The sequence below is a fragment of the Limanda limanda genome, chromosome 22 (assembly GCF_963576545.1).
Source record: "Limanda limanda chromosome 22, fLimLim1.1, whole genome shotgun sequence".
Lineage (NCBI taxonomy): Eukaryota > Metazoa > Chordata > Actinopteri > Pleuronectiformes > Pleuronectidae > Limanda > Limanda limanda.
In genome coordinates, this window is record NC_083657.1 from 12,098,642 (window position 1) to 12,118,943 (window position 20,302).

The 20,302-nt window shown below is 43.3% G+C and overlaps 2 protein-coding genes across 2 annotated transcripts; one reads left to right on the forward strand and one right to left on the reverse strand.

The window, feature by feature from the left end:
* Nucleotides 1-1,328: 1,328 nt before the first annotated feature.
* Nucleotides 1,329-6,501, reverse strand: nagk (N-acetylglucosamine kinase). Its single transcript, XM_061066492.1, has 11 exons — nucleotides 6,418-6,501; nucleotides 4,285-4,441; nucleotides 3,805-3,889; nucleotides 3,614-3,712; nucleotides 3,357-3,498; nucleotides 2,973-3,083; nucleotides 2,772-2,884; nucleotides 2,569-2,656; nucleotides 2,395-2,492; nucleotides 2,202-2,280; nucleotides 1,329-1,959 (listed from the first exon to the last, which is right to left on the reverse strand). The coding sequence occupies exons 2-11, from the start codon at nucleotides 4,311-4,313 to the stop codon at nucleotides 1,757-1,759; spliced, it is 1,047 nt and encodes a 348-aa protein (XP_060922475.1). The 5' UTR covers nucleotides 4,314-4,441; nucleotides 6,418-6,501; the 3' UTR covers nucleotides 1,329-1,756.
* Nucleotides 6,382-19,217, forward strand: dok1b (docking protein 1b). The gene is made up of 5 exons (XM_061066491.1): nucleotides 6,382-6,698; nucleotides 15,923-16,246; nucleotides 17,057-17,156; nucleotides 17,248-17,420; nucleotides 17,670-19,217. The coding sequence occupies exons 1-5, from the start codon at nucleotides 6,642-6,644 to the stop codon at nucleotides 18,987-18,989; spliced, it is 1,974 nt and encodes a 657-aa protein (XP_060922474.1). The 5' UTR covers nucleotides 6,382-6,641; the 3' UTR covers nucleotides 18,990-19,217.
* The last annotated feature ends 1,085 nt before the right edge of the window (nucleotides 19,218-20,302 follow it).

Consider the following 20,302-nt stretch of genomic DNA (forward strand, 5'->3'; position numbering starts at 1 on the left):
GTATTTTTACTGTAACGAGTACTTTGGTCTATTTAACTCAAATGTTTGCGTTATTCCTCCACTCATTTTACAACAGCCTGATTTCAAAGCTAGGTTTTCCTTAAATCTATGTGGCGTTTATTGAAATTGTTGCTTTTGAGTTCAGGATGGTGCCACAATGTCGGACTCAAGATCATTTTAAGAATTATTTGCCTGACATTTGAAAACATTGCACTGTCTGTTCATTCTACCTCACCACAGAATCTGAGCTGCATGAGGCCTTAATGACAAATGTCAGGACAGGGAGTCTGACGGTTGGAGGCAAGATACCTTAATGTTCCTGTCCAATAATTTTGGGATGGCATGGTTTTAATAGATTGAGTTTATATTATCACAGGTAACAGTAGAGGTTTCTGTCACACGGCTGTGTCCCCCTCTCCCACAGTGCTGGAGAGGAGCAGGTGCTGTCTATGGTAGAAGAGCAGAGGTCACAGGAGGACCTTCAGAAAAAGAGGAAGTGGATGAGAGCAGTGCTGATATACCTGAATAAAAATATCTGTCTGCCATTTTTAGGGAGGGGGCTTCCAGAGGTTTTAATGTGAAGGTTAATCAAGAACATCGCAACCTGTTCCTTTTACACTCAACTGCAAACCCTCCCGGTCTGCTCAATGTGGTGACATATTTTCTTGGGATTATCATTGATTTCTGGCTAGAATCAATTTGAGTACCCCGAGTTTTAGTGCAGTGCTTAAGAAATGCACTTAAAACATTTGTTTAAAAAATGTGATTGTGAAAATCAGTCATTATTTAAAAAAGAAATGTTGGTATGCATGAGGTGAGATTGGAGTTTGGTTTGAAGTAGCAGTAATGCTGAGTGTCAGTGCAGTTTGTGTTTGGTGCCAGAGGCTGCAGAGGAAAGAAAACAGTAAGTGAGAGTAGTGGTCAAATAAAACTCACTGTAAATAAAACTTATTTCAATTGGAAAGCCGATAGAATAACAAAAACAATGACAAATACTAACCAGTCACAATTCAAAACAAAGATGTGCTCCTCTTTGGTGAGGAAATCTCAGCAGGGAAGCTGAACTGAACTGAGCTGCCATACTGTGTGTGTGTTTTTAATCAAACTTTGTTTATCCAGTGGATAATTATTCTGTTACCACTCCTCCCTCTGCATTACTTCAGTCATGACTCATGAAACCCTGTGAACCAGCAGACAAGCCTGTGGAGCAATGGAACGTGGGTAAAGCTTTTAAAAGACAAACTTTCTACACTGAGACAACCTGTAAAGCAGCTTTGCACCTTTCCCCCCTCTGCTAGACACATAGTTATGAAATCCACTGTCTCCTGTAAGGTAATGAATCATGTTTATTATAAATCTGAAAGAATCAAGAACAAATTGTAAATGATTGAGCTGTGAATAAAGGCACATTCAGCAATAGCTCAGCACGTGTGGGCCCAAGTAGAAAGGCATCTAGTGGTAAAAAAAACAAGTACAGAAAAAACCTGCAAAACATTGAACGAAGGGCTGATTTCTTTTGAATGAAACTTGAATTATCTTCAGATTCTGATTTACAACCCTGAATTTTTTTTCGTCAAATTAACGGTGTATTTTATTATACATGTCAAATGTAAACAAAGCTGCAAAGATTTGGAATGAAGCAGCACAATCTGTGATATTTTCAACATTGGTAGTCATTATTGTAATTATTACTAGCATTATTAGCCATGATGCTAACTATTACAAACAGGACGGTAAATTATCCTCCACTTTACTCTCATTGGCTGCTGCTGAAGGTGTGTCTGTAGAAAACGTCGGCATTGGCTGCGTAATCCATGGTCAGTGCAGCGCCTAAACTCCTAGCTCCGAGACTGGCGCCGCCGAGAGCCGAGGACTGCCGCAAGCTCAGGAGGCTGTATCCATGGAAACGGCCCTTGTAGCGGTCAGATGAGGCGAGTCTATCCAGGACCTCTGTGAACCCTGGTCAGAGAGAAACAGGAAGTGAGAGTTCGTCGTGACAACAGAGTAACTTTTCATGCCGTAGCAGAGAGTAGCATTGAATCACGTCAATGACAAATTAAGGTCCTGCCCCTTAGCAACCGCTAAAATGAGCCAATAAAGAGGCAGCTGATGAACCTGGTGTGTGTGCATCTGGTTTTGGATTTAACTTTATACGGCTGAATTGAGACACAGCGAGGACGTGAGGCCCCAGGGACACTAACCTGACTTCAGAAGCTCCCAGCTCTTCCACACCGAACCGACGCACAGGATGGGCAGGCCGTGGCCCCCCCTCAACAGAGGCTGTCAGGAGAGCAAGATGTAGAGAAACTCGTGGAGTCAGTGTTTATGTCGAATGAGTGAAAACACACCTCTGTGCTGTTGTTGTTGTTGTATTTATGTGTGTGAGGAAGTTACCTCTTGTGCTGCAGGCAACACGGCCTCCACGTGTTTTCCCAGGACTCTCCCGGCCTGAGTGAACACGTACTGACACAGAGCGTCCCCGGCCTCCGCACCTTAAACGCAAAACACCAATTTTATTTAACCAAACTTATTATTTCAGACTGAGCAGGAAGTGATGGCACCAACTACCTTCAGCCAGCTTCTTGCAGAAACCAGCAAAGTGGGACTTCTGGAAGTTCCTGTAGAGGTGCGGCAGCAAGTCCATCAGATCTGACACCTGGGAGGAATTCAGTTCATGTTACTACAACACCCCAGTTTGTTTAAAGGTTAAAGGTTAAAGGTCAGCTCTTCCCTGCAGCCAGGAAATGACAGATTTGTCACTGCGGTCTGACCTGGAAATATTCCTCCATGGCTTTTCTGACGTGGGTGATGTCATGAGGAGGAGCGACCAGGTGGTCTTTGGCATCGAACACCGTCTTCACCGCCAAATGAGCGATCCAGAATGCTGAGAGACAGAGAGGTGAATTAAACAAGACCAATTCTAAAGCATGCAGTTTGTCCATTTTTAATGTTTTTCGTGTCGCCGTGGTTACCCGATCCTTCATCTCCCATCATGTGACCCCAGCCTCCGCAGCCGATCTGCGAGCCATCGGGATTTACCAACTTGCAGTTGGAGCCGGTCCCTGATATCAGCACGACACCTCCTACAGAGAGAAGAAGACTCTGAGCTGAGTGGACATGAGAATAACGACTAAATGTCACCGAGTCATAAAGTTAGAGAACATCCAGTATAAATGTTATCTCTTATATAGAGCCACACCTGAAGAGGATAAAGTGTCAACCTTTGCATTGTTTAAACACTTTCAGGTCATGATTTCACATTGTAAAATAGCTGTTGATCTCTACTCAAAATCCACATTAGAGATTCATATTTAACACAGTGTAAATGTAGCCAACTTAAAAAAAAGGCTGGTTACCACAATCGCTAGCGGTTGCCATGGCTCCGATGGCGTCAGTGGTGATGAAGTAGTTCTGGCTGAGACCGGGGAAGCGTTCCTTCATGAGAGCGATCAGTTTGTCGATGGCGTCCTTCTGCTCCCCCCCGCTCAGAGACATGCCCTGACACACACACACAGACACAAAGACACACACACACACACATTTCTTTATAAGGTACTTTCATTACAGCTCAGTCAAAGTGTACATGCGTTAGTATGAGGTCAATGTGACTGACCAGTGAGCCCAGTGGCGTGTTTGGATCCAGTCCGGCCTCCACCTTGGCTCTCTGCACCATGTCGTTGATGGTTTCAATACATTTGTCCACCCCCACCAACTGTGTACACAGACACACACATAAAACATCTGTAGGTATTCAGAATTTGTAGCTTTTACAATAAAATGTATTCAAATAAAGTCCCTGCTCACCCAGTGGTTGGTGGACGGTCCCTCCGTCTCTGCCAGGATCCTCCCATCTCCTGACACCAGAACCGCCTTCGAGTGGGTCCCTCCACTGGAGACAGAGGACAGGGGACAGGTGTGGTGAGACAAACACTTAAATAACCATCAAGACCACAATACAAGAAGCCATTAGGGAAAAAAACTGAGATGTAAACTCACAGAGGAGCGAGCACAGACTCAGATCAAGTACAAAAAAAGCTTCAAGAATATTTATATATGCTCATTTTATTATAAATGCACTACACACAAACAGACAGCAGCATTTAAACTGGAAGTGATCACGAGTCTCCAGTCAGAGGGGAGAATGAAAGTGGTTCACTCCAGGCGGCTGCGATGCTTTCCTACACGGGGCAGGCGAACAAAACAACAGCAGCAAACAGGAAACACTCACTTTAACTGACAGCTTCTACAAATATAAAGGTTTTTAGTATTTAAAGACTTTCTCACCCCTCCACTCCTCCGAACACCGATGCCATGTCCCGGTTCCTGTTTATGTCCTGTTCAAGTGAGCAGATATCGCGAGAGGAAGCAGCTGAACTCTCACCTGCAGTGTAGATTATTGACCAGTAGATAGCAGCAGTGTCTGTGTTTTTCAACAGGTGGTCTGAATAACAGAAATAAATATTTGACTTACAGTAAATGATGGGACTTTTATTTTTACTTTATAAGTAAAATCAATTATGTATAATCATATATTATTAATTGTATTATTATTATTATGAATAGTAGTGGTGATTAATTATACTGTAGTCAAATATATATACTTTATTTACTACACTTTATACCAGTGGGTCAGGAAGAGACCCAGAAGGTAAAAGCATGTTTAAATCAAATACAATTCAACAACTATTTGAAAACAACATATTTTAGCCAGTAATGATACAAAAGCAAAAAAAACATTACTTCCTTTAAAAATAAAAGCATACAAATACTCACCAGCCCTCTGCCACCCACTCATATCCTGTTATAGCCGGTTAATTTACAGCATCAAATAAAAAACTGCAATACTACGCAACTCTCTTGCATGGTTATAGTTAAGGGCTGCTAGATACTAAATCTATATTTACTTGTTTATATTTAGTAAAGAAGTATTGTGAACAAGTGGAATTCAAAATATGTATGATAATATTATTGTTCATATATTAGATTGTTAATGCATCAGTGGAAGGAGTCTCAAGTCAAAATGTGTAAAACTTAAAAACAACACTGTGTTGTCTTTCATTGGCTTATTTTATGTTGTGAAAATAAAATCTTAAGGGTAACAGTAACCAGCTGTAGATAAAACGTACCAGAGAACTCAAAAATGTCAATACCCAAGTGCACATAACCTAAGGTTTGTGTGTGGGACAAAAAGTGAACGACAGGACATGTGCAGACATTTGTTCTCCACTGGAGGAACCCAGGCCAGTTAAAAACCCATTTAATGCCCTGACTCACGGTCTTAAAATTCCCCTGTGACTGTCAAGAACAATACTGACCGAGATGAAACACCATGTGCTCATGGGCCTGAAACAGGGACAATAACATTAGGTGACACCGTGAGCCAGCAGGAGGCATCTGCAACACATTAATATGGAGGCCGGCTGGTCTTGGAAACAGAGGCTGCTTAGAGAGAACTTTCAGTCTTTGGCAACTGACATATGTCTGTGGTTCATATGTGTTAAAGTACTTACTGTAGGTATAGGGAATCACAGCAGGTTTCTATGAGGTTTACAGTCCTGCTGTACACTACAGCACTTTATTATCATCATATATAATATAATCATCCCCTGTGGTTCAGTGCATACAGTTTATTTTACATCATGGTTTATGTATTTGTGTTAGAAAGTGTGTGTGTGTGTGTGTGTGTGCGCGTTAGTCAGATCTGAAGTTACACAAGAGTGAGGAGGAGGAGGAAGAGAAGCTCAGCACGCGCCACTCACTCCTCCTGCAGGAGTGTGTCAAGTTAAGATTTGTCCCTATAGTAACAGATATCAGCCTTTCACAATAAAAGTATGCACTAAGAGACATAATTCATTTACATCTTAATTTTTTCCTTTAATGTATGTTTATAAAATGTTATTTATCTGCTTTATTCCATCTCTTTCATTCACTTTGTGTTTGTGCTGTATTATATTCGTACAAAGTTCATAGATATACATACATTATAAACCCCAAAGATGTGTGAACATATTAATAAATACTTCCCCAAATCTCTCAGGTTACCAACAATTACTACTACTACTACTACTACTAATAATAATAATAATATACGTTTTCCAGTTTATCTAATAGTTACAGAGTGCAGATTGTTAAATAAATAAATGTGTGCTGCATCAAGTCACCAAAAATAAACAATTGTACTTGAGATCAGATAAAAGAGGACACAGCTCAGTTGCTAGTGTTGCTATTTTCTACCTGGCAGAGTATTTACTATTTGTTTTATTGTGAAGGCTGCAAGCGGATGTCTCAGTGCAACATTTGAAGGCTGATGTTCCGGTGCAGCCGTGCAGGAGGAGAGAGAGAGAGGCAGCACAGAGAGTGCGACAGAGAGAGAGAGGGAGAGGGAGAGAGACCCGGTGACAACAGTGAAAACCTCACCTCAGACTGGTCTCCGTGGACCACCGTGACCCTGTGAGGATCCGCTCCACGTCCCACCATGACCCCCCCGAGCCTGCGCTTTACCAGCTGGAGGCAGCGGACGTGAGAAAAGGGGGAAGTGAGAATCCAAACCACCCGACAGCCGAAAAGTTTGGTTCTGCAGCAAGTTCAAGTCCCAAGCTGTGGTCTGTGAAGGGAGAGCAGCCTCTGGAGTGGGAGTGGGCATGGACACCCACGTTAAGGAGGGACAACTGTATGTGCAGCACCAGAAGTTCGGCAAGGTAAAAGTTTATTTTGAAGGTTCTGTTGTTTGGCTCATTTGTTGATTAATAGAGTGTATTTCAGGAATAATGAGCGTGTTTAGGATGTTAAATAACACTGAAACCATTAGACACTGACCAGCAATAAATAAAGCAACTTAATATGAGGAAGTTCCTTTCAGGAAGCTAAAAACAAGATGAAATACACTTTAAACATACTTTATGTCACTTTGTGAATATATTTAGTATCATGTATCATTATTACTCATAATCTAGTTTTAGAAATGATTAGAAGTCACAAAAAAACATGCTGATCCCAGTTGTAAACCAGTAAAGAAAGAAGCATTTGGTGTGATAGTAAATAAACAGGCCGAGCACACACTGGTGCAATTAGAGCCCAGTCACTGTGCAGAGAGAGGAAGTTACTGGAGTGTCACTGATCTGATCTGGACTGGTTTTGATGGGGTGGTTTGGTGTGAAGCTACTGTGCATGTGTTTTTAAATCTGTGTGTGTGTGTGTGTGTTTGTGTTGATGTGCTGGTAAAACCCTGGTGCACTGTAGCAAATGTCAGAATACACGAAGGTTGGACAGTTGTTTCTTTCTTGAGCTTTTAATGCACTTCTCAAAATCAGAGATTTGTAGAACAGGGAAGTTCACACCTCTGCAAACACACCGTCACATAGATCACGTGCTTGGACTGGATAGGGCTGAAAGGACAGTGATAACACTTGTGTGTGTGTGTGTGGGTGCATCTGAGTTTTTGTCCCAGTTCATGGCCTCAATGCAACCCTGCCTTTGGTGTCAGAGCTCCACTGCCGGATAAGAAACTCACTTACTCTTTCAGATTGGTAAAGAGGGTCTTTGTCTCTCCGTCTCTCTCCATCTGGTCATATGACGCGTACCAACAAAAACACTCTGGCCCCGTTTCCTGCCCCTGAAATCACCGCTCCACAATACAGCCCTGCAGAAACACAGCTTGAAGTGGTTGCAATAGAAAAATGGGCAAACTCAACCTCTAATTCTGCAAATGCACAAATGATAAGAATCGCCTGAGAGGAGAAGTGATCTGAACAGGAAGCTCGAGTGTTCTATCAGTGTTGAAACTGCTGCTAGGGTGAATTATGCAATGCTGCTCGTGGACGTACACGCTCACACACATATAGGCTTCGGTCCTGTGTGCACACTCGGAAAATGTGACTCAAGAGGGAAGGATTCTCTTTCTGACTGTTCTCTCATGTCATGTCAAGCAATGGCCTTTACTGTCAACCATCGAGCCTCAATTACATCTATTTGTCAAAGGACTTTGATAATGACATCTTGGGAATCGCTGCTTATTTTTTGAATAAGTTCAAATCGGCCGATACATCTGTATATGAAATGTTTTGGTCATTAACATCAGTTCTAGGGACGGGAATCGGCAGGGACCTCCCGATACGATACTATCACGATACTTAGGTAGCGATACGATATGTATTGCGATTTCTGTGGGTATTGCGATTCTGTAAGTATTGCGATTTGATATTACGATTTCCTGGGATTTCTTTTGGTTATTCTTTTTTTTAAAATACTGGACCATGGAAAAATGTTGAATCATCCCTTCAAATACAACACAGTCAAATTCACTTAGAGCTTTACAAGTTTTATTTCAAATATTAACATTAACTTAATGGCTGCCGGGCAGCCAATAGAGAAAATAAATAAAAATGTGCCCTATTATTGTATAGCCCCTGTCATCTGCACACAAACTGACAGATTAAGAAATGTATGCCACTTAGGCTACTTTTAAACAATAAATAAAAGATAAATTAAATAGAATGAAAAAAAATTTACTTTAAATATAAACTTTGAAATAAACAAAAAGTAGGCTATTGTTGTTTGCATGTTGCCGATGCAAAGCTAGTGCTTGGGTATGTTTAGATTCTTGTGAAAAAACAAGAGCTGGTCAACATGCTCTGGGGTGATGTTGCTCCCCCAATATATCCCACCGGTATAAACCAATAAATATGTTTTAAAAAAAAAAAATCGATTTGGGAGGCAGCAGATCGATTTAAAATCGTCATTCACAAGAATCGCGATTTGTAACTGAATCGATTTTTTCCCCTATCCCTAATCAGTTCAGTCAAACAACTTGGGTTCAAATGTTTATTCAACAGTAGAGCATCAGTTTGGCGTCCAGGCTCCAGCTTAATCACTCCCCCAGATATGATTACATAGATATGATGGGAGTGATGAGTTTATACTTGTAAGGCCCCCGTCGGAGCCTACAGGTGGATGCTGGGCCGGGGGAGGGCAAGCAAAGGGAGTGATGGGACATCTTTCTCTGCTTAAACAGCTCGCCTGGGAGTGTGTTATAGACGATTGTGGAGAGTGAGGTATGTCACATGAGGTAGGTCACATGATTCGGAGCGGCGCAGCTCGAGCTGGCTGCCTGAACTCGACCGCAGGAGTCACTCCATTCTGGCCTCCGCTCCCCAAAATCCAGACTGATAGAGCTCTAATGAAAAGTCTGTTGTTTTCAAAAATCTATTACAGAAGCACAGGATGTCTCTATGTACAGATGAGCTGCGTCTCTATCAGTATAAAGTGAACCTTTTAGTTTTATTTTTTATTCTAGTTGGTAAAGACAAAGTAAGAATTTGAAAGATGACATTGTGGGCACATGGGTATGATTGTTTTTTTGTTTTTATTTGTTAATTCCACTAATATTTTCAGGAGAAATAGTCAATATTTGCTTTTCTATCATTCAAACTTGGAATTAGATTAAACTGAATGCAGAGGAGGCCGAGACATCCTGACTGCCGCTGGCTCCAGTGTGGTGAAGTGCAGCCTTTCCAATCAAACCATCCCTCCAGCATGTCCACTTCTACCAAACTCAACACGTTGATCACACACTTTCTGACCGATAACCCTGATGATGTCATCTGGGTTGTTGTTTCACCATCAGAGCTCCTGGTGATGGGTGAACTCAACTTCCCGTACAAAAATAGCTGAACTGAAACTTTGAGACGTGAAAAATGAGAAGCATGTTCATCTCTGTGTCTCAGACTCCTCTCACATACAGCAACATTTTTGCTGCTTCTTCTGAACTGTGACACACACACACACAAACACACAAAGGTATTCATACTATCCTGAGCACGAGGGTGTCGGCCAATCAGAAGCACATGGGAACAAGGTGAACGGGCTGGGCTGCTCTGTGAAGTTCAGCTGAGATGGACATGAACACATACGGTGGTTTGTACAGAGTATATACTGTAGGATAACATCCTCTACATTTACTGCTGATATAATTCTAGTTTTTTCCATTTGATTTCATGTCGTGGCTGAAACGTGTGCATCGGAGTGGCGTGAGATTTAGTGCTGGGAAAGTTTTCCGTCTGTGCGTGCATCTGCTTGTCCTCCACACGGGTTCACATCCCCTGGGCTGCAGTTTGTAGTTTACCTGCAAGCACAAAAAGCTTTTGGCCTCATGCTGATGTGAACGGTTCTGCAGCAGCACTACAGACTCGCCGCCACCTGAACAGACTGGGTGTGCCAGGATAAAGTGGTATTACACACCCTGAGGCAGCTACATTCATACATCATAGTTTCATGTCTGAAGTAATAATTCGCGCATGGATTAAAAGGACTGGGTGTCATCAGACACCCTGTAATACTTTATTAAGAAACCACCTATTTTGTAGTCAAAAGCAACCTGCCGAAGGAAAGCGTCTAATTGTCTAAGGTGTATTTAAAGGTTGAGTGTTGTGGTTTTGCAATTTGGTCATGCATGGGGAGGAAGGATTAAGCTTGTGCAGAAACCAGAATTACAGAGTTCTTACTCACCCTTTTACCGGTGTAGGTTTCTTTCCACTGCCATATTTCATTGGCTTTTATCACCTCATGTGATTCCATATCACATCCCATAATGTAACTCAGCACAAAACGTCCTTCTCTATCACTATAATCCACTTGTAGTTGAATTAATATGAGATCTATTTTAGAGACTGACCAGGCCAATGTCAATATGAGGGAGTCAAAATTGCAGATACAGATATTTCAGCTGATATATATATTTGAAATTGTCTCGATCCAACAATAATGACCAAATTGGCAATTGTTTTCAAGCTGTCATTGTGAAACCATTCTGATAAAGAAGTGTAACTGAGTTCTGATATTTTACGGTTATACCACACACGTACGTAATTATGAAAAACCACAAGTGGAAAGAAAACACAAATACAACCAAACATACATCCATCATCTATACTCTAATTCCTTCAAGGGGAAAACATAAATTCACAACAAAACAATAACCCTGATATCTCAGTGTAGAGATCTTGTCGCTGTGGCCTGAATTCACACGTATGGTTTCTGTGTTGTTGGTGATGTCATTCCAGTGAAACAAAGACCAAGATATTAACTGTTGAATGGACGCCGTAACCGACAAAAGGCAGATTTTCTGCTTTTGTCGTAAAATCGGACTATGACTCAGTTTATATTTTCACAAGACAATCTCTCTGATCTCCCTGCAGGGTTGGTCCTTCTCCTCTAAGTCAGTCATTGCAACATTTCAATAGTGTTGATTATCGCTTAGATTGTATTCAGGTTCCCACACTGCTTATTGCTTCCTGTAAGTATAATCAAACCTGATTTCCACTTTAAAAGCCGCATTTCATCCTAAATGAAACGATGATATTGTGCTAAAATTGTTTGCAGGATGAACAAATGTAGTTTTTTTCATGAGAAATGCTGCAGTGTTGCGCCACGGCCTCGTCACACACTTCCTCCATTACATGCAGTTAGTGTCAGACAGTGGTGACACTTTGTGTATAACGTATAGCCACAGCTTTGAGTGCTTAACCCTACTTGGCCATATACTGAACAGCCCGTGTTGACTGTTCTGTATAGATGTGGAACTACAGATAAAGAAGAAAATACCTTCTTTAAAATGATTTAGACATTTTGCCAATTCAAAGTTTTCTAGGCCTCTGTTTGCAGGTGAAGCTTAAGTGATTCGACAGTTGATTAATCATTTGATCACAACAAATTTGATAACTCCTTCATTATTTGAATCATTTTTTAATACAAGAATCCCCCAAACTGCCTCAAAATCAAATCATCAGTCATTTTTTTCTTTCACGTGTCTCTCAGGTCTCTCTGTGGCCGGTGTGATCCTGGTTGTGCCAATAGGTTAACTAGCATCATGATGTAACGTCTCTACAACAACTTTTAAAGAATGAAATCTTAGGATCTCCTGCTGCACTGTCACGCTTTACATTTTGTCTTCGGACATGAATCCAAATCAAAGCAAACATTTGAATTATTTAAAGCTGCAGTAGGTGGGATCGCTATAAAATGTCTCTCTCTTATTTTTCTAAAATACACTACTTCTGGCAGTTGTTTCCAAAGCTGGAATAGGGACCTTTCCTGTGGGATTTTCCACAGTTGATTCAGGGCCGGCTTTTCACCGAAGAGGCGTGCAGCCAATAGGAGCGCCCTCTATCTCTGAACTGCTCCGTGATTAGTCAAAGTCTCAGAGCCTAGATTCCTCTCAGATCACCTTATTTGCAAATTGTTGCTCATAATGAAGGAAATGTGTGACCTTCCCTTAGTTTGAACCTTATTCTGAAACACGTGACATAGTATCAACAAGTTTCTCAAAAATAACAATGTGTTTTGTACATGCAAAATGAAATGTGATGTAAATTCATAAACAAATGATCACGCCAAGCTTATTTTAGTTTTAACAAAGCAAGGCTCCTATCTACATGACAGAAGAGAGGAACAACGGAAAATCAGTCGTGGCTTAAAAAGAAAAGTTTGCAGTCTTTGAAGCTTGTGGTTTCTTTAATAATTTCTATTTGGAAATGTGCGTGTGTCACCGTGACACTGAAGCCAGTGGGTTGTTTTCGGGAGTGAAACACAAGCGCACACACACACACTTGTATCTGATCTAATTGTGTTGTGTTCTGGTGAGCAGGCAGGTCATCAGTGAGGAAGTCTCCCTCCCTCCGTCTGTCATCTCTCTTTTGCATAATTTCCACTCGGTGTATTTGTGGATGATAACGGCCTGTTGCCTTATATGGAACAGCAGTTTCACATGCAGGAAGTGAGTGCTGCAACAGATGGTCTCGAACGGACCGAGGGAATAATGAAAACAATACAAACAGATGCCCACACACACACAGACACACACACACAGACACACACAAAGTGAGAAACACCTGGGTGCAGTAGAAGGAAGTGAAGCGAATCCCAGAGAATATGAATCCCACGCGTTTCCTGTCCTTTCTGGCAGTTGTTGGGTTTGAGATGTAGAAACCGATGAAGCTGGTTTTCACATGACGCGGCCTTTACAGCTTATTAAGACATGAAGGGGCGTGTTGCTGATGTTAAATCAGGAGCATCTGTCAAATACCACAATTAGACCTTTAAACTGACTCACACGCCTCTTGTTTCCGTGAGTATTTTTACGTAATGTTTCCACTTCTGTTACACTTTTTTTAACGGCTTACAACTTTTTTAACAGCCTTTCAAATGAAGATTTAACAAACGAAACCATGACCACCATTGGCAATGTTTGCTGTAAGAACATGATGATTATACAGAGGCTTCCAGTTTAGCTGGTGAACAATAAATCTGGTCTAATTTGCAACATTAATATCCAGTATCAATATGCCGGCATAAATGTGTGTGTGTTTATATATATTTTAATATGGGTATTACTGTTCAAGAATAGATTATGTTGTAGCTGTGGACCCACTTTGGGGTCTCGGGCCTCAGGTGGAACAACACTGTATTCCAGATTATCAGAATAAAAGTTTTCAGTTGGGATAGAACGTACAGTAACAACAGAGTCTTGATTCAACCCTAAACTTTAAAATAAATAAATGAAAACACAAATACAACCAATTATATAGACCTTAAATAGAAAAAAACATAACGTAAACATGGATGGACATCTTCTCTGCATTGTTTATTCTCAAAATTAAATGTTTTCATGTCAGCAAACATAAAAGGCTTATTCTGATATTTCTGTGAACTGTTGATATTTTATTGGCCAACCAAGAAATCAGTTAGTTTCTCGACCAACAGGCAACAAATATCTACAGTATATAAATGTCATCAATATCTGTCGGGCTGTAGTTAGTTGCTGTTACACCGGATACACACGGATCTGTGAGCTGCTTGAAGGTCATGTTCATTTTCAGATGTATCGCTTGATCTTCTTTTGTTCAATCTGTAGCAAAAAAATGAAAGCTCACTGAGCAGGACCTGTAGTTGTCGTGTTTCTTCTTCGTTCGCTGGATTTTCCCTGCTGGCTGAATGATTTTCAAAATGCTGACCTTCCTGTCACAAGCTCGGCTAATTGAATGTAGGGGGAAACACACACACACACATCTAGAGGGTACAAGGGATGATGGGGACTTCCCAAATCATTTCATTTCTGTTTTCTAGTGCAGTTTCTCCTTATGTAAACTACTTTCTGTAGCGTTCGCGCAATATCTCACATTGTGCCACCATGTCAACTTCTGACGCTGAACATACGGAGTCTGAAACACCTTCGCTGTGCGTCTTATTGTTCAGTATCGTGTATCATGTTGTTTGGTCGTGTCCCTGTTTGTTCCCCAGGGAGGAAGAGATCATTGTTGGCTCTTCCTCCTCCCTGTTGTCTTTGGGGAGAAACGAGCCCCCCCCCCCGTCACCTGCAACCAGTCCTGTCATGTTTTTAACCTGTTAAGGACCTCGGGTCAAGGCTGTCTCAGGGTATTCTTTAGTTGGAAGTTGTGTAAAATGTAATCTAAACTCATGAAATTAAGGAAAAATAGTCATACCAGCAGTTATAGTCTGATATTTATCGAAGCGGGTGTATTTACTAAGATGGTTTTTTAATCACACAATCTCGAGCCACACATATGCTCAGCAATCATGGCAATGTTATAGAAAAGTATCAAATACCACACTATATACATTAGAGAAGTGTATACTGTATAGTATGTGTATCTATAGGTTAGTGCACATTTTTCAGAGGTAAGTAAACAAACAAGCAGATATGCATAAGAGTGTTGGACAGAACCCTCATGGCCTGGTGGTTACTTCAAAATAAAAGCCTGAAATACGCTCAACAACCCAAACTAACAGTATGAGGTGGATCTGATTTTAAAGTGAATATAATATCCTTGTAATGGCACAGAGCAGTTTCATATGTGGTTCTTTCTCCTCTTTGGTCCAGATTGTCACCAGCTTTAGCCGTCGCTAAACTATAACTTTGGATCAAATAGTAAAAAACCAGAGCAGGACCTGTTTTGATTGTTTGGAGGGTGAATGGTTCTTTTCTCTCTGAGCAGTGATGACTAATGCTCTTAACCGTGATTCGCTGCTGGTGATTGAATGCAGGGGAAACAACGGTGTGTGGAATAGATCTGAGTCAAGCTTCAGTGGATTTATCACCACACAACCTCCCACATGAAGGCCCAGTCAGCAGACTCGGGAACAGTTTACCTGACTCAATTCTTCTGTGGACGTTAACATTTTCTTTTCTCTACTCATCCATCTTCAATACATTGTGGCCAATTCAGCATTTGACTTCTCCTGCATTGCTACCTGAACAAACCACATGTAAAATATGTTTCCCTTCTCAAACAGACAATTTCAGTTTCTGCTTTCAACCTCCTCGTTTCCCTGTCATCCTCTACCCGGTTTGTCTACTTTCAGTTTTAGTTTGAAGGAGACATGCGATGCTTTCTCAGTTTTTCCTTTTCTTTAGTGTTATGGTGGGTTTTGTGATGTGTAGGGATTTCTGGATTTATCAGAGAATTTCTTAGCCAACTGCAATTTGAAATAATGATGATGAGACTCATGAGTGGTAAAAGGCTAAAAGGCTCACTAGAGATGAGGGTTTCTCTATTGTTAACCTGCACGCCACATATAAGGTTAAAGGTCTAGTGTGTAAGATTTAGGTGAAAGGGATCTATTGGCCGATATTGAATATAAAATAATCCTAGCGATGTTTTCATTAGTGTGTAAACATCTCAATTGTAAGAATTGTCGTTTTATTTACCCTAGAATGGGCCCTTTATATTTAAATACTTTACATTTACATCAGATGTCACTAGGTTCTACACACTGATCCTTTAAATATGGCATCAAAAAGTTGTCTAAAAGTGTCTGAGTTCATCACTATGATATAACTACACAAGAAGTTTTGATGCTGTGTTGATATGAACAGAGTAATATAAACTTTCTCTCTTTTTCTCCGTAGAAATGGAAGAAGAACTGGTTGGTCCTCTACCCCGCCAGCCAAAATGGCATCGCCCGGCTCGAGTTCTACGACTCGGCCTTTGGTGGCGGGGGCGGGGCCAGCGGAGGCTCGGGAAGCAGCTCCAATGAGAAAACCAGGAAGCTGGACAAGAAGATCATCCGCTTGTCCGAGTGCATCTCCATCCTGCCGGCGCTGACGGAGAGCTGCCCCAAAGAGAACATGGCGGCGTTCTGCGTGGAAACCAACGACAAGACGCACGTGTTCGCCGCCGAGAAGAACGCCGCCATGGAATGGATGAACACCATGTGTGACATCGCATTTCAGGTATCTCTACTCTGTTCCTCCTCCTTTATCGTGCAAGTACGTGGATGTGTGTGTGTCATTCAAAGCAGGTTGACTGATACCATTGTGTGTTTGCTTTCAACCGTGTTTGCAGTCAGTAACTAAGACTGGATGTGTGAGGTTTTAAGTCGAAGCTTCCTCCGTGTGTTGAACTTCTTTTTGTGCTCTCATTGTCTTATTGTGAATTCAAACAAAGTAACACAATATTCTGGATTTGGTCGGAAAATAACTGCTGCTTTAAATTTTCAGTTTTCAACAATGTTTGCGTCAGTCTGCCAAATGTTCCCACAAGGCCCTGGAGGGTCTTCGCAGGCCACAACTATTGAGTGAGCTAACATGCACATACACATGAACCCAACGTACTGTATCTGCAGAAAGGAAACCAGAGGGAGTTTCCTGGAGGAAGAGACCATCCGCTTCACTCACTGTTGCACACACTAGCTCTAACTCTTCTTTCCCTTTCTCTTATATCACTCTGTCTCTGTCCTTGTAGCGTTTATACTGAAAAGCTCACAGTTTCATTCACTCTGTAATCTCAAGAGCAAACTCCTGCGTGTTCTGTGAAGACTAAAGGGTTCGGGGTAGTGTTGCAGGGTAGAGCACCACGCGTCTGTTGCCTCTGAGAAACGGTGAATCCTCCGGAGAATCTCCTGCTGATTTCTCACATGAGCTCATTCGGGACATTATCCAGAGTTTTTACCAGAGGGTCGGCAGGAGAAACTCCACAGCCCCTCCGCAGAATGTCCGGGGTTCAGTGCACGCCTGACAGCGGCTCCTGTGTTTGGTCCACAGGGAGGCAGCGGGAGCAGCGGCAGTACGGTCGCGGACTCGAATGGAGGAGGCCAGGACATTCAGATGTCTGAAAACCTTATCTACTACTCCAGAGAGGAAGGTGAGGATGACAAAAAGGCTAATATCATCTAAAGAAAAACGTTTTTAATCAACATATGAGTCATACACATCCCCCCCTCCTCTCCTCGCAGTGAACGAGTTCTGGGTGAGCACTCAGCGAACCGAGGCGTCGGAGCGCAGCGGCCTGGCCGGGAACTACTGGCTGAAAGCCGAAAGCGACGTCCTGATCTTGAAGGAGCCGATGACCAAGAGGAACGTCCTGGTGTGGCCCTACAAGCTGCTGAGGAGATACGGGAGAGACCGGGTGGGTAGTGATGAGAAATGAGCAGGCTGAGGAAGATTGTTGCGTTAAATTTAGTCCCAGGCTGTGACGATTGGTAATTAGGAAGTGCACAAGAACTGTGTGCGCTTGTCGTCAGAGTTTTGATGTCAGAGATTTTTAGCTATTGAGGCTGTGGTTTTTTCGGCATTTCAAACGCCTTTTGTAGACATCTATTCAGTCACATGAACTTGGACACACATTCAACTCTGGAATCTGTCCCTCACTCCATAGGTGATGTTTTCCTTCGAGGCGGGTCGGCGCTGCGACTCGGGCCCGGGCAACTTCACCTTCGAAACCAAGCAAGGCAACGAGATCTTCACGCTGGTGAACCAGGCCATCCAGTCGCAGAAGGCCCTGACGGAGGACCACCACCTCAGCGGCCCCTTGAACCCCGACCCGGACTGCCCCCCGTCGCTGCAGCACATACGCAACGCCGGCAGCGTGACGGGCGGCGGCGACAGCAGCAGCAGCAGCAGCAGCCGTGAGGCCGACGGCGATTCGGGCGGCAGCAAGCCGGGGTCTGCGGACGGCGTGCTGGGGAAGAGAGAGGTGGGAGACGGAGGAGGAAGCGGCGCGGGAAGAAGCGGAGCAGCAGCAGCAGCACTTAAAGGGAGGAGTTTACCAGAACCACCAGCCATGTTGGGGGTTTTGGGAGGAGAAGCGGCCCCTCCGAGGACTCTTAGAGGGCACACGGCAGGAAAAGGTCTTTCCTCAGCTGATGAACATGCTGGATTTTATTCTGAACCAGCTGACTCGGTCCGTCTGCCTCCGTACAGTGTTGAGTGCCTCTACTCGGACCCGGTGGACAGCATCAAGGGACAGAACCAGACAGGCATCTCGTCCACCCCTCCAGTGCCCAGCCCCCGACTTCGGCCTGTGGGAGATGACGCCTCGGCAGGTGGCACCCAAGGGGATCACCACCACAGGAAGCCACCTGACCTGTTCTCACACGTGTACGACCAGATCAGCCTGGAGTTACTCCAGAAAACCAGTGCTCTGAGTCTGAACGGGGCGGCAGGGGGGGGAAGAGGCACAGGAAGAGGGGTGAACACTAACCGGCGGCCCCCCGGAGGCCACGCAGAGGGCGCTGCGTCCCCTCCCGCTCCTCCCTCGGAGCACATCTACGACGAACCAGAGGGCTGCGCCAAAGGAAGCGTGAGTTTACCCGCTAGTTTAGACATGAGTATCTACAGCGAGGCCCGTTTGGAGCCTTACAGCCAGAAAAGACAGGAAGTGGTGGCGGCCCCATCAGGACAAGTGGGCCCGAGCCGCGGCACAGTGCCTCCTTCTGCAGCTTTAAGGGGGCGGAAACCGCTCACTGCTCCCAAACCTGCAAGGGAACTGTTCGGCCGGAAGGAGCCAGTGCCACTACCCCCTGGGAAACATGGCGGTAATATGAACAACAACAACATTTGGGGAGGAGGAGGAGGAGGGAATGAGCTGTTCAGCGAAGTGTCGAAACAGACGCCTGTGATCTCCTGGTGTAACCAGAACCAGCAGGCAGCGCTGAGATCACCCGATGTTATCTATGACAACTTGGGAGATATTTAACAATCTTGATTCCAAACGTGGACTGAACATTTTTATCCTTTTAAATAAGAGAGACGAAGAAGAAAATGAGAACAAAGCACATTTTTTAATTTCTTCCATCATTGGACTGGATTCATTATTAGATAGACAGTCGATCCATTTGCTGTGGATTAGCTCACAACGAAGAGAAAACCACATTATGATGGTATTTTATGCAACTGTTGTCGGGCCTGTGTGTGTGTGTGTGTGTGTGTGTGTGTGTGTGTGTGTGTGTGTGTGTGTGTGTGTGTGTGTGTGTGTGTGTGTGTGTGTGTGTGTGTGTGTGTGTGTGTGTGTGTGTGTGTGTGTGTGTGTGTGTGTGTGTGTGTGTGTGTGTGTGTGTGTGTGTGTTTAAGAAAGAGGGAGAGTGAGTGTTTGCATGGCAAACCCATAATTGGTGTACGAAGCCACAGTGCGGTCGTACAAACAGAAACCGTATGGATTTGCCAAAAGGAGCTCGGCCTACAGGCTTCACTGCAACAAGCTGAGAGAGAAACAAGTGGAGAGAGCAGCTTGTTGCAGTGACTGGGAAACTGTTGCTTTTCTGTTTCTCCACAGTTTGAGACAATGTGACGACGAGGACTCGATCTTTGACCGGATTGGAGCTTTCTTTTTTTGGGGTGGCTGGAACTTGGAACTTTTGTGTTCTCCGGACTGATGACTTATCTTAATTCCCACCAAAATAAAGATGTCGAACATTTTCAGCCCAGATCACTAATATATGACGTGGTTGCATCTTAGGATCGACTCGTTGGAAAAACTTCCCTGTTCCTGTTTGGGAGGAGGCATGAAAAGTGGGACTTTTGGACCCTATGTTGACGTACATGGTTCATAAAGGGTTTATAGATTTAATTTGGCAACTTGTTGCACAAGATAAAGTAATGTTATGTTTCTCTGTACGGACTAACAAACCAACACCCTGTAATGTGTCAGTACTTGTGTGTATGTGTCAGAAACAGCTGTGCTGTCTGTAAATATTACTAAAAATAAAAATGTCTCAGAAAACATAAAGCAACAAACTCCTCTTAAATGCAGCATCACTACTTCCCCTGTGTGATTTATCTCATCCCGAGCCAATTAGACACAGTTATCTTGTCTTTGAAAAGACTTTTCTGTTGTGGAGCGAGTGGGACAGTGAAACAGTCTGACCTCATCCTCCACTCCCCCCCCCCCCCCCCCCCCTCCGCCACGCTCTGTTTTTGTTGTTTCAGGCGGTTTCCAACCACTTAATCGCACCGTTAATGTCGAGCCTCGAAAAACGAGACAAAGACGTCCTTTCTTACTGGTCCTGTCCT

Coding starts and splice junctions, on each gene's coding strand:
- dok1b (XM_061066491.1), top strand. CDS start 6,642: ATGGACACCCACGTTAAGGAGGGACAACTGTATGTGCAGCACCAGAAG. Junction 6,699..15,922: donor AGCACCAGAAGTTCGGCAAG/GTAAAAGTTTAT, acceptor TTTTCTCCGTAG/AAATGGAAGAAGAACTGGTT. Junction 17,421..17,669: donor GGAGATACGGGAGAGACCGG/GTGGGTAGTGAT, acceptor CTCACTCCATAG/GTGATGTTTTCCTTCGAGGC.
- nagk (XM_061066492.1), bottom strand. CDS start 4,313: ATGGCATCGGTGTTCGGAGGAGTGGAGGG. Junction 3,084..3,356: donor GGCAACCGCTAGCGATTGTG/GTAACCAGCCTT, acceptor TTCTCTCTGTAG/GAGGTGTCGTGCTGATATCA. Junction 2,281..2,394: donor TGTTGCCTGCAGCACAAGAG/GTAACTTCCTCA, acceptor CTCTCCTGACAG/CCTCTGTTGAGGGGGGGCCA.